At 45.8% G+C, this 13,390-nt stretch overlaps 1 protein-coding gene across 5 annotated transcripts in view; it reads right to left on the reverse strand.

The window, feature by feature from the left end:
- Positions 1-13,390, reverse strand: part of FAM114A2 (family with sequence similarity 114 member A2) — a 284,184-nt gene that overhangs the window by 43,170 nt on the left and 227,624 nt on the right. For all 5 annotated transcript variants that reach the window (XM_078653652.1, XM_078653650.1, XM_078653655.1 and 2 more), the window contains 3 exons: positions 8,582-8,661; positions 7,149-7,274; positions 6,921-7,060 (listed from right to left, as the gene is read on the reverse strand). In XM_078653652.1, coding sequence (XP_078509778.1) covers positions 6,921-7,060; positions 7,149-7,274; positions 8,582-8,661 — 346 coding nt within the window. The remainder of the gene's footprint in view (positions 1-6,920; positions 7,061-7,148; positions 7,275-8,581; positions 8,662-13,390) is intronic.

Raw genomic sequence — 13,390 nt, forward strand, 5'->3', positions numbered from 1 at the left:
ACCGTGAGCATTGGCCCGACCAGGTTAGTTCATGAGGCATAAGTGTGTACAATCAAAGCCACCAGTAAGGGCAACCGACGGTTAAAAGAGAAGAAAAAGGTAAAAAGAGCTTAGGATGTTAAAAACGCGCAGCATGCAGAAAGGGATAATTTTGGCCAATATCTGTTTTATGTTTTGTCTTGGATTTTTGTATATAATACATGTATTGTCTCCCCCGTCTGAGTTTGTGTGTACGTGATGCATGAATCTACGTCATCCCTCTGCCTGTGTTTCCGTGTTACTTAACCCCTGTTGTTCTGTGTTGTGCGCGCACTGAACGGTCCATTATTATACCTCTCTCTCTCTCTCTCTCTCTCTCTCTCTCTCTCTCTCTCTCTCTCTCTCTCTCTCTCTCTCTCTCTCTCTCTCTCTCTCTCTCTCTCTCTCTCTCTCTCTCTCTCTCTCTCTCTCTCTCTCTCTCTCTCTCTCTCTCTCTCTCTCTCTCTCTCTCTCTCTCTCTCTCTCTCTCTCTCTCTCCTCTCTCTCTCTCTCTCTCTCTCTCTCTCTCTCTCTCTCTCTCTCTCTCTCTCTCTCTCTCTTCTTTCTTTCTAAAAACCCCGTTTCCTCTTTTTCGTGTATAATGACGTTGTGCCTCTCCGGCACAAACACATTATTGGATTTTCCTCGAACGCAAAGGTGTCCAGCAAAATTGACCAAAACCAAAACAATTGTGACTTGCCATATTACTACCTCTCCCTTCTGCAAACAATAGAACCCGAGTTGGTAGTGAAGGAAAGGACAGGTAAGACGACGGACGTCCCCTAATCTGGCCTTCTATGGGGGGACTATAACGTCAATGGCCTTCTGTTTCTCAAGCTCGGTAGGAATACGATCCCCAATGCCCCGATTGTCCCACCCTCCTGCACTTAAATGTGGATGTCCAGAATACCCCACTTCTCCCGATCGACCCCAGCTCCCTGTCCAAAACGTCCCCTTTCCCCTGATTAACCCCAGCTTCATGTCATCTACCCTCGAAAGCGAAATTGCTGACTTTGATTAACGTTCACTCCCCAAGAAGAGCATGTTTTACGTCCACACCCTCCCCCTTCTTCATGACGATAACGCCCCACTTACAAGGGTTAGCCGACCCCGAAGGGAAATGTAAGAGTGTCGACACTTGGGTTAAAGGGAAGGGCGAGTCTCTACATAAGGACTCGATCTTGAGTTTGATATAATACACTGCGTATAAAGGTACCAATTTCTCGCCACGTACGTCACGAATGAGCGCCGAACAGGGTTATGAATTCTATAGCAATGCACTCCTACAGACTTCATAAATAACGACTTCTGACCGTGACCGATGAACTTATACCCCACCTACATAGGATTGGGGACGGAATTGAGAGGTATAAATGTCTTCTCCTGCCAGTTTTTCTAAAACTTGTTTTCTACCCATTCAAAGATCCAATCACCGGAGGAGAGGAGCTGGACGTGACGCACAGCCTGGCCACAGATCATGGAACACGTGTGACCGCACCCAAAGGTGGAGCCGCAGAGCAATGAGACGCGGGACGAGGCATAACTTTCAAACTCAGCAGATGGAGGAATGAAGGGCTGCCTTGAAGCCCTCGACTCGCTGACCCACTCGTGCCTGAAGTCCCCCGTCCCCTTTTGGGTCCGACTATTGGGCTCACCTGCTCGTCGTCCTTTGCTCCCTTGGTCCCTTGGTATGTTCAAAGATCTGGCCCCGCTCCGCCCTCTCTTCCCTCGATTATTCAACAAACTCTTTTCATCTAAACTTTGACTATGGACTAGGGTTTTGTCACGGAAAAAGAAAGACACGCAGGTGCCCAACATAAGGCACCCCTAAGAAAATGAGTTAGGAAACAGGACTGTGATCTAACAGCAGAGGACTGATCGCACCCTGCAACGTGTAAGGACGAATCCGAGCTGGACCTATAGCTCCACCGCCGGTGCTCAGCAGCGCCAACAAAAGAAGACGGACTCTGTTAAAAGACATTGCGACAAAGACCCCCCCCCTTTTCCAGAACTTTCTATTCGCCCCTTGATCAAATTGAATACCTCCCTCAACCATTTTGTATTGCCTTTTAAGAAATGTTTCATCGGTCACTCATGTGGTTAGTTTTTCAAAAATCCCCTATAGTACTGACAAGCCGGAAGGTATCAGAGCGTTCTTTCTGTATATGATGTCACTAGAGAGAAAATGTGAACTTGATTTTTATGTGTCGGAACATTTTTCTTGATTCTACACCGACTAAATATTATGCCGATTTCTAGGCTTGTATAAAGAGCCCAACAGATGTAAATTAACATGTGTTGTATTCTGCCTATCACATCGACTGTGTAGAAATTGAACGTGCTTATGTAAAAAGCGGCGACTGTTAAAAATAGCAATGTGTATGTACATAAGCGGCGTTCATTTATGTTCACAGTACCCCTTGGTGTAAACAGAATGGATATCGTTAAAACTCTGACTGTGTTGTCCCACTAGCATAGACCCGTGCACACACGTACACGACAGCCACTTTAGGCACCATGGTCTCCCAGTTTGCGATCGATCACCAGCGCCCCTTCCCTGACCCTGCAAGCTTCCCCCATGCACCCTGACCGCCCCCGCTCTCACATGCACAAGTCATGAGCCCACCCCTCCCGCATGACTCTGTCCCTAAGAATCGTACCCCGCGCCTGACCAACACCTCCTGTCCCTCCATGAATACCCCTCCTTTGATGACCTCTTCCTCTGAGCCTGAACGTCAGCACTGACCACTGGTCATCCCTTAGCCTAAGGATACAGTTTATTGCCCACTACTTTATGCACTCGTCTCTCTTGGAAGAAGCTACTATTGATCATGGCCACCCCACCCCCTGAGACTCGATCAGGCACACACATTCCAAAGGAATCAGCAGAACACTCAGCTGCGTGACAGCCCCTCCTATTGCGTGGAGGATAAGGGCCCTACTGTAGCCACGTGTTGAAATACCTTCATACTATACAAAGCGTTGATTGTAATAAAGGATGCCTGTGTGCCACAAACCTGTGTATAAAAGACGAAGCCTCAGAGAAACTTGTTAGAGCACCTCCCGAAGACACTATGCGAGTGTCCCAAATGACATGCTCTCCTCTGGAGTAATAAACTCTGTTCTTGTTTTCCTGCCTTCAGCGCCCGTCTCTTTATTTTGGTAATTATTCAAGATGGAAACGAAGAGTCGCCCTGCACCAGCAGCCTGGGCATCGGGTGCGATCTGGGCTGACTTTTCCACATTTTAGGGTAGTGCTGTAGTCTTGGTGTAGTGTTTGTGTAGTGTAGTGTTTTAGGGTTTAGGGTAGTGTTGTTGTGTTTGTCTAGTGTAGTGTTTTAGGGTAGTGTCGGGGGGAACATGCAGGGTACTGTAGTGTTATTATATGGAGAGGACTGGGGGTCGGGGAGGGTTGTGCAGGTGTAGGGCAGAGTCACTTACCTTGCAAACTTTAACCACGAGTATAGCTTTACCACGCATGCCTTTGCGTTGTAATGGCATGCGTGGTAAAAGCATAGTCGTGGTAAAATTTTGCGATGTAATGGCATGCCGTTGTCATTGACATCGTGTAGTAATACCCGCGTTGTAATGGCACACGTGGTATTGGTATGCGATGTAATGACCTACATCTGCTCTGGGAGGGGTGAGGAGCAGGCTCTGCAATTGACCCGATCACATTCCAGCCACTACCACTGTAGGCCTATAGATGTTTAGTCCAAATTCTGGATCCAATCGGACATATTCCCCTGATGATGTACCCATTAGGATTTGTAGTCCCTTTGCAGAGCCTGCTTGTGCTACCTTCAATGTTTGGTGAGCATAATGAGGAAAGCCAAAATCCCAGCAGCCTAAGAGTCATCTGCACTGAGATCCTGGACAGAGCTGAAACACTGGGATCATAGCCTATATGTCATGAGCTCAGGAGAAAGGAACAAAACTGCACCATATCCAGACCAGCTCCTATGAACAGGAGCGTCTGCGAAGGAGTCATGTGTGGATTTGGCACATTGATTGTGAACTCCAACAATGTACGGGTTGCTGTTGTCTGGAGGTGGGTGACAGCTGCCTGGGGTGAGCTCGCCTTCAGCAGCCTGTCAACGAGATAGGGGAAGATAGGTACCCCAGACCTCCGAAGGTGTGCTGCAACCACCACCATCACTTTCATGAACATCCAAGGGGCAGAGGTAAGGCCAAAAGGGTGTACTGAAAACTGAAAATGCTGTGAATCACATGTTGCGCCTGTGGCCCTGCAGGACGGGAATATGGAAATAAGCATCCTATAGGTCCAATGCCACCATCCAGTCTCCAGGGTCTAGAGCAGAGAGGATATGGGTGAGCTAAAGCATCTTCAATTCATCCTTTCACAGGAAGAGGGAGAGGGCAAACATCTAAAATAGGGCTAAGGGCTCCGTCCTTCAACAGAAAGAAGTAACAGGAGTAAAATAACACATAAAAGCTCCTCTGAAAGAAGCTCGGATGGAGTGGAAGCTGCAGTGGGTTGAAAAGGATCAATCTGATGTAATATTATGCCACCCTTGGAGGAAATGTCTGATCCTGGCAATCCCCCGACCCTAACCCCACACCCCACGGGGTGCTCGTGTGCCATTAAGGGAAAACTAAAGTGATTGGAGACTAATGCTAAAGACACGTGGGACAGGGATGTTTGCTGCCTCTGGCGGCCTGGATGGTCTCTACTTAATCCCTGCCCAACCTTGAAAAGCTGGGATGATTACTGTGGAGGCAGTGTGCCTTAGCATTGCGAGTACAAAAAAATCCATTGAGTAGTCTCAAAAGGGGCGAAATTGCTAAGGGCACATTCGTGCTCCAAAATGCAATCGGCCTTCTCGCCAAACCGGAGAGATCTGTCTAATGGTATATCTATCAAAGTGGCACAAGGACTACCCATCACCAGAGAAGCCCATGGATCTCATTCAAGCATGGCGCCGAAGCTCTACACTAATGCTGCTGATTGCTCTGTTCCAAAAGTTGGTAGTGTTGAGTATAGAGTGGATGATCTATTTAGTTGCATCATGACCATCCTGGATGCTTTGAGCCAGGTTGGCCCAAAATTCCAACTGTATCCCATAATACATGGGAATATTTCCTTAGCCATGGCACTGACTGACCAGAGGGATAGGTTGGCCAAAAAAAGCATCTTTTTTTAGAATGCTTTGATTCATTTCGACTCCCTGTCTGGGGAAATCATAGGGAATTAATTAGGGATCTCCCTGCTGGAGGAAGCCTGAACCGCCTGACCTGCTTGCAGAGGATTCTGTGGCACGTGTGGTGCTTGGAAACCTGCCTGTTAGCTGGTGGACAGAAACATTGAATAGGCAAGATGCCTATTAGGGTGCCTGTAAGGGCTTCATTGAATGGAAATAGAGGCTCATGGGTGGTATGTTCAGGTTGCAAGACGTCCCTTAAAAGAATAGGTTTGACTTCCATAGTTGCAAGCTAGAAGTCTAATACCTCTACCACATGTCTCATCATCACAGCAAAGGAGGCACTCTCTTACGCTGATGGCCCAGGGGAAGAACACATTGGCCTCCTGCAAGTCCATGTACTGATTGTCATCATCAAAGTGTTGGGGAAAATAATCCTCACCATCTCCATTATTATCTCCAAAGGCTGGTTGGCTCAGATTAGAGTTGGACCGAAAAGTTGTTGAAGCAGCGGGGTGCGGCACAAAGGATAACACATGGTTCTATCTGAGTCAGACTGAACTGGGGCTGGGTGTGTCTGTACAGTTTCAGGATGTGACCTCGGTTGTGGCCAAGAGGAATTTGCTCAGTGTCAGATAGAACTATAAGAAAGGAATCTTCATCCAGTGCCAGTGGTGTGGCAGCTGGCATCCATGTCAAAAGGACTGGTGTGAATTTTGGTATTAAACTGGTAGTTGGCTCAGACATAGGAGAAAAACCCAAGCATGGCTCAGGGGGCACAGCCAGCACTGAGAATGGATATGCACGTGGTAAACTGACTAGAGTCATCCTTGTATAATTGGGGCTCAAAGGCACACCAGAGGGTGCCAGAAGAGTGACAAAGATTCACAATATTGCCTCTCTAAAAGCCTCGATCTGTAGCCATGCCGCCAATGGCCCCTGAAATGCGAGGTGCGCTGAGATCAGTTGCAGAAATGGCTCAACAGCTAGGGACCTGGAGTGAGACCAACAGACATCTTTGCAACTTCTGAGGTGGAGAGAGTAGCAGGACTGGGATGAGTTCAGCTTGGCCTTCTTGCGCTTCTCTTCGCATTTGATTTACCAAAAGAATTACATAGCGGTGAGGACCTGTCATGGGAACAATCTTCAACTTTGAGTGGCAGTGGGAATTCTGAGACTTCTTTTGGTGTTTGGCAACGTACAGCTTCACTTTGCATTCTCAGATCGCGTTAGGATTCATAGGGCCACCCTCCTCGCAGACCTTGGGGAGTCATGCCCCAAACCCAAACACCAGAGGCACTCCTTGTGAGGATCCTTCACAAACACTTGATTGCAATAGTCCCATAAGGCTTAAACTCTTAGGTTTTAGGAGGGGAAAGAGTTTCCTTGCACACAGCAAAAACAAAACATGAATAAATTCAACTGGAAAGGAAAAATTAGGGAGTGAGCCCCGATCAGCTTATACGGGCACAGAAAGAATGGAAATGGCCTCTGCATGTAGGGGGCATTTATATGGCTCCATATTCCCCTCCAGGGCTGAGCCAAGCAAAAGCGGAGCCACATGGCGCCACCTATTGGTGGAAAGGGATCAATGCTGTTGAAGTCTTCATGTTCCAGTCTAACAACTGGGGACATTCTAAACGTGAGAAATCTGCAGTTAGAAGTATCCATCAGAAATTTGGGCATAAGCAGTGAAAGTCAGGCAGACGACAAATAAAGAGTTCTGAGGGTGGGACTCACAGTAACAGAGTTTTTGCTCGGGTAAGTGCAGTCACTTCTTGCTTCTGTTCATGTAGGACCAAAGCAGCTGTCTTATGGAAGGTCTCAATGGAGTATGCAGTGAGCTCAGCAAGGCTTCGAATGGCAAAGACATGCATATCCTGTAGGAGACAGATAGACAACATAATCACTGAAATCTCTTTCAGTTTTCAGGCTGTGTGTCGGTCATTCCTGTATGTATCTCATTACCTCAACAGAAACCTTTGCCTCCTGCGCAGCATCTTCTGAGCCGGTCTCCCTCTTATCTGTTTGCAACTCCTCTGCTGCCAACTCCACGTTCAGTGTACCCATCCAGTTCTGAGCAGAAGTCCTGGCCTGGGAAAGAGTAAGGAGAAATATGTGCGCTGCCCCTGAAAATACTCAAAACCCACATGGCTCCCATTTTCAGATCTGCCTCTCTTAGATGCCACCAGCAGGTGCTAAATCTTTCAACCAATCATTTGCTACATTCAAAAACACTGAAAACCTGAAGCTAATGAACTAAAGGCTCAGACATGTTACTCTGATAACAGTTGCTGCTTCCCACTATCACCTTACCCCTAGAAAAAATGTATCACTGAAAAAAGCATTTGGCACATCAATACCATTTTTGACTGCTCTCTTTCCATTTATGTGCTCTAATTTATTTGCACTGAAAGCCCAATTTATGATCCAAATTAAATTTACCAATGCAAAGATGCTGCTCAGCCTAGGGTATTTGCCCAGGAACAAACACCCTGAGCTTCTATTAACGACAGGGTATTTTCATCCAGGGGTCAAGGACAGCAGAGCGTCATTCAATGCTGGTAAAGAGCAGAGCATCAATCATATGCCCGGAACAACTAGGACTTCGCCAGGGTAAGCAAGTCTCATCAAAGAGCTGTGGACAGTAGAGCCTCAGCAGCGGTGCAGGACAGCACACCCCCTTGTGTGGATCAGGGATAGTATAGTAGCAGTAGGGGCAAGGGACAAAATACTTCAGTCAGCCTGGTGAACAACAACCAAACTGAGCCAAGAGTCAGGAAAAGTGCAGTCTTATTGAAAGGTCAAGTAAACTACACCTTCCTCCAAGACAACACGGACTCCCCTTCACTACAAGCAGAATAAGTAGCACCTCTAACAGGATCCAGGGCCAGGGCCCCCTCCATCTATACTGCCTCTGCCGTGGGTCAGGAACAACTCTGCTTCAGAAAATATATGCAGGCATCATTGATGGGTGTGTGCACAGGGGTCAGGCACGCACAAACGAGTCTCATCCAATCACTGACAACACTAAAGCCCCAGGACCAGAAGCAGAGACAGAGTAACCTCAGCCAAAGTCCAAGGGCAGTCTTATAGGTCAGGCACGATCATAATCAGTATTCAATTCAGAACAGCCCCAGACAGGTACCAGGAACAAAAAACCTCTTCCACATTTCAAGACCCTTAGAAAAGGACGGAATATGCTTGGGGTCAGGGTCAACACATTCTCAGCTTAGTTGCACCACAGACTCAGCAAGTGTCAGGGAAAAGCGCAGCTGCTGACAATAGTCATGGACACAACAGTCTGAGCCAAAGTTCAGTTATGTAAAACCTCCTCTGCCAAGCATCATATATGTAAATCAACAAAACAATTTCAATCAGCCTGACTAGGGACAACTCACCCTGGCCAGCTTCTCTGGTCTTGTAGAGACATGTAATTCTGTGAACAACGTAGTTAGTTCATGTGTGAAGTCCTCATTCCCTAAAAGATGACAAAGTGATTCTGGTCAAACACAAGAGCAAAACTGTGCAACTTAAGACACACTGTAAAACAGCAAGTGCAATACAGGAGTTACAGACTTTAAAATGATAGTGGAGCAAATGATTTATAACAGGCATTGCAAAAAAGCAATATAACTAAGGATTTTTACAAGATGAGATAAAACAGCCTTTGTGGTATGAAACGCCACCTAGAAACAAACCAATTCTTCAGTGAGCCATCATTAATCAGGACATTGAAAGTCCCAATCATACCCATAACTTCCAATCGATAACATGAAGCAAACACATGGATGAACACAGATACCCATGGTGTAGATACATTTTTAAACCTAATACTTTACTTAGGAGCAAACACAGGAATGATACAAATGTGTCAGAGCAGACACTTGCACAAAGACAAGTAGTCATGTAAGTAACACATCTACTTGGAGAACTAATCCTTAATCAAACATAGTCACCAGAACAAGTACCCAAGCACATACATGGAAAAGTATTCATGGTGCATATGTGCACAGATACACATAGCAATGAAGGAGACACAAACATGAACACTATAATAACTTTGAAAAGAATGTACGCAGTCTATCCATTTTATTGAGTGGCACAAACACCGACCAATGAAATGGCAAGACAGTGAATTAAAACTCCCTTGTGAGGCTCTACCTGCAGATTGTTTAAGTCTGTCAATGTATAAAAGTAATTTTTATTAGAAGCAGGGAAAGGAGAGCGAGTTGCACATTCATTTCTGAAAGGTATCAATATTGGAAAATTATGTACAACACTAAGGTAAGAAATTCATTTCTTACCTGTAACTCCAACGTTGGTTACCTTTCACACATTCTCATACTTGAGTCATTAGGGAGCTGTAAATAGAAGTAAAGAGTGTTAAAGTGTCCACAGAAGTCAACAAAGGTGTTTGTTTAGTAGCCCATCCACCTGATGTAAAATAATTCAACTTCAGTTAATGAGGGGGAAGTGCTGAGCTGCCCTACCCCACTTAAGAGGCCTCCACAGCTCAGGTTTCAGAACACAAGTTTGAGGAGTGCATATGATCAAAGTAAGCCTCTGACTGGGGAAGAGGATGGGTTGCATGAGAATATATGAAAGATACCAAAGCTGGAGAACTGGAGTTACATTAAAGTATCTAATTTTTTCTCCATCACGGAAGCTTTCATATACTTCTATCACAAGCAGTATAGAACATTTGGAATAAAGTGGGAAGAAGGCTTACTTGTACTGAAATAGGTTGGATAAGCCTGCCTACCCCACTATTGAGTCAGCGGTTGTATCACACCCAGGTAGCAGTCTTTGGTGTACGTGTGCCTGTTCTTCCAGGTCACTGCACGACATGTCTTGAGAAGGCCCACCAGCATAGAGTGCAGCAGTCATCAATATACACCTGATGGAGTGTGTCCTCACTCTTCCCTAGAGTGGATGCTTCGCTTTGTTGTGGCAGAAAGTGATGAGGCTCACGGTCAATGTGCTATTCCCTGTTTGGGCAGGTGTCCGCCTCTTGCTGGATGGCAAAAGGACACAAACACATTAGGTGGAACACATGTCTTTTGTCTTGTCCACGTAACACCTAAAGTGCCTGCGCACATCAAGTGAGTGCAAAGATGTTAATTGGATGCATTTGCTGTAAAGGAACCCTTTCTCCACTTTACAAGGGACAAAGTTATCCTGCAAACCAATCCTAAATTCATCCCAAAGATCCCAAGCGACTTTCTTCTGAATGAACCTGTCACTCTGTGTCCGTTTTCCCAAATCCAACAACATCTGCGTAAACATCTTTGCACTCACTTGATGTGGATATATGACGGTACAACGCGTACCGTCACAACGCATACCTTTACAACGCGGCCGTGACAACGCAAGTCGTTACCACGACTTGCGTTGGGGGGGCGCGGATTTCGAATAGTTTAATTTACTATTCTAACACCAGTCCCCGTGGACCCTAGGGAAGGTGTTAGGATAGTAAATTAACTATTTTTAGACCTTGAGCGCCCTCCAGCGCAAGTCGTGGTAACGACTTGCGTTGTCACAGCCGCGGTGTAAAGGTACCGCGTTGTGAAAACATCGTTGTAAACGATGTTTACCGTTCAAAGGGGTGCAGGATGAGTTGGTATTTTGCTCCCAAGGCATTGGAGCGTCCTGTATTGGAGGAAGTGACCTAAAATGTCCCTTTACAAATAGTTGAATGAATCCTTGGAAAAATAGAGTGGGGGAAGTCTCTTTTTTTCTCATAAATGACGCGATTGCAGACAGGTGGACTATAACTGAAGAATCACTAAGGCCAATCTTGGCTACGTCGAACACTAAAGAATATGAAGGGCCACTCTTGGCCAAGTCCCACAAGCATGGAAGTATTTTATGAAACTATACTGATAATGAGTGGAATTCATTCTCTTTATATCATACAAAGAAATGCTTCCACTTTGTGCTGTGTGTTCATGGTTGGCGAAGATCATGCCTGTTCAAGGATGTTCCTTCATTGCACCAACAGATCTAAATGACTTCTAAGTGGTCAGATTCCAGGCTTTCAGAGTCAGTGATTTGGGGACATGATGGAGTATCTCTCCATTGTGTCTGTAAAGGAGCACAGAATATATTTTCAGCAGCACTGCTGGAATTTGTTTCAAAACTTGCTGTATTTTTATCATGTGGCCAAATCCAGGCAATGAGAATCAGAGTACAGCGATCCACCTGCACCATCCTCAGTACCCTAAAGACAATAGGAGATGAAGGAAAGGCATTAAAAAAAATGTCATTACCTTCAGGTCCTAGTTGTCAATACCTGCTTGCATAATACTGCTGTTTACTGTTATCCAATGTGCCAAACAGATCTATTGTGGGCCACCCCCACTGTGGAATGCTGGAATGGGAGGCCAGTATTGGAAATTTGAGGGCAGTCTCAACCGCAGCAGTGCCAGATAGAGTTCTCTTTGGCTTGGACTGTGCCGCCCCACAAGCTGTGTATTAGTTATCATTCATTATCTAGCTCCTGTTGTATGAGTCTCATTGACAGCCTGCAAAAGGGTGCCTGCCCAATGCAGGGTGACATCTGGTCTAGAAGAAATGTGTACAGTCTGACCTTTACTGACTGTTTGCTAGGGAAGGTTGTCACTATGAAACTGAAGATAAATGTTTTGGCTGCATAAGAAAAGGCCTTTCCCAGCTGTGTATCCAGGATTACTCTCAAGGATTGAGGTTGTGTTGCTGGTTCCGATAAGGATTTTTCTTTGCTCAGTGTCAGCCTTAATCTATGCAACAGACTGCTGCAGACGGCAGTAGCGTTTGCCTCTTCCCTAATATGGATTTATTTGGCAACATTGTCAGCACAGAAAAGCAGATACCAGGGGCAGGCACATTGGGAAAGTCCAAGGTGCAGATTTTAAATCGAAGGGGGAGAGGGGGCACCTTAAATTCAAAGTACTTCCCCTCCACAGCCCAGCAGAGGTAATCCCTGTAGTATATGTATATGGGTACGTGAAAAGGTCCAGGGAGGCCAAGAATTCTGCTTCTTGAGGCATCAATGACATCTTGGAGTGTTACCATGAGAACACCTGTTTAATCAGGAACTTGTTCAGCTTCCTGAGGTCTAGAATAGGTGTCAATTGCTCTGCTTTCTTTTTCGTATATAGAAGAATCAGGAATAGAATACCTGGTTTTGCTGGAATCTCAAGACCGTCTCTATTGCTCCTCTAAAAGGAGAAATATTTATACTGAAGCTCGCTAAGTGAAGGTGACGTTTCTTCTTGTGTGGGCAGATATTTGGATTCTGTACAAACTACAGAATGTGTAGGATCCACCACACCCATCAATTCGATGTTATGGACAGCCATGTGGTGGCAAAAAGGGAATTTCTCCCCCTGAGGAGCTGGAGATGGTAAAAGGAGCAACTGCCAATTGTCATGGTCTCTTTAGTTTCGCCTCGGAAGACAACTATGCAGCACACTATCTTTGTCTGATAGACCTGCCATACCCTTAGATTTTGGTTCCAGGTGGATATGCGGTCCTGATCATATATGGTCTGATTTGGGGAGGGGGAGGGTTTGATCGCTCTTGACCTCCACAATTAACAAAACTCCCCCCGAATGCTTAGGACATTCTTGTGCCACGAAAAGTACAACCAGATCATCTAAAATGTAAAGCCCCAAGAAACTGGGGCCCTGCACTTCATCTCCAAAAGTGTTACTGCCGGAACCATGACCGGCAATATCGTCATTTTTTGTCCCTCTGATCATAGACAAATCTGGTATGGGAATTGACCTCATGGAGTTGCATGGCTGTTCCTGAAATCACATAATCACCAAAGCACTTACAAGACTGAATTGCTGCCCGTTTCATCAAAGCATGAAAACGGGCTACTATGCCATCAAGAGCGGAGAAAGGGTAAATTTGGAATCTGTCTCCTTCCGTGGATAAGATGTGATTGTCCTATGTTGTCTGCTCCAAGTATTTGTACCGCCCTGAATCAACAATCATGCTCCCACATTTCCTTAGGGGTTGGTAGGAGACTAACAAGTAGATAATATTTCTGGGAGGTGTCTCTGGCAGTGTGGGAAGTGAAAGTGGGATGGGCACTCAACGTGGTGGTGGCACATATGGAGCAGATAGTTGAAAAATTGCTGGTTGCCCAACTGGCTATCGAGGAAGCAATGACTGAAAAGTGTCAACCATCTGCTACAATGTTGTTATGAACGCAACAT

The sequence above is a fragment of the Lissotriton helveticus genome, chromosome 7, assembly GCF_964261635.1.
Source record: "Lissotriton helveticus chromosome 7, aLisHel1.1, whole genome shotgun sequence".
Classification (NCBI taxonomy): domain Eukaryota; kingdom Metazoa; phylum Chordata; class Amphibia; order Caudata; family Salamandridae; genus Lissotriton; species Lissotriton helveticus.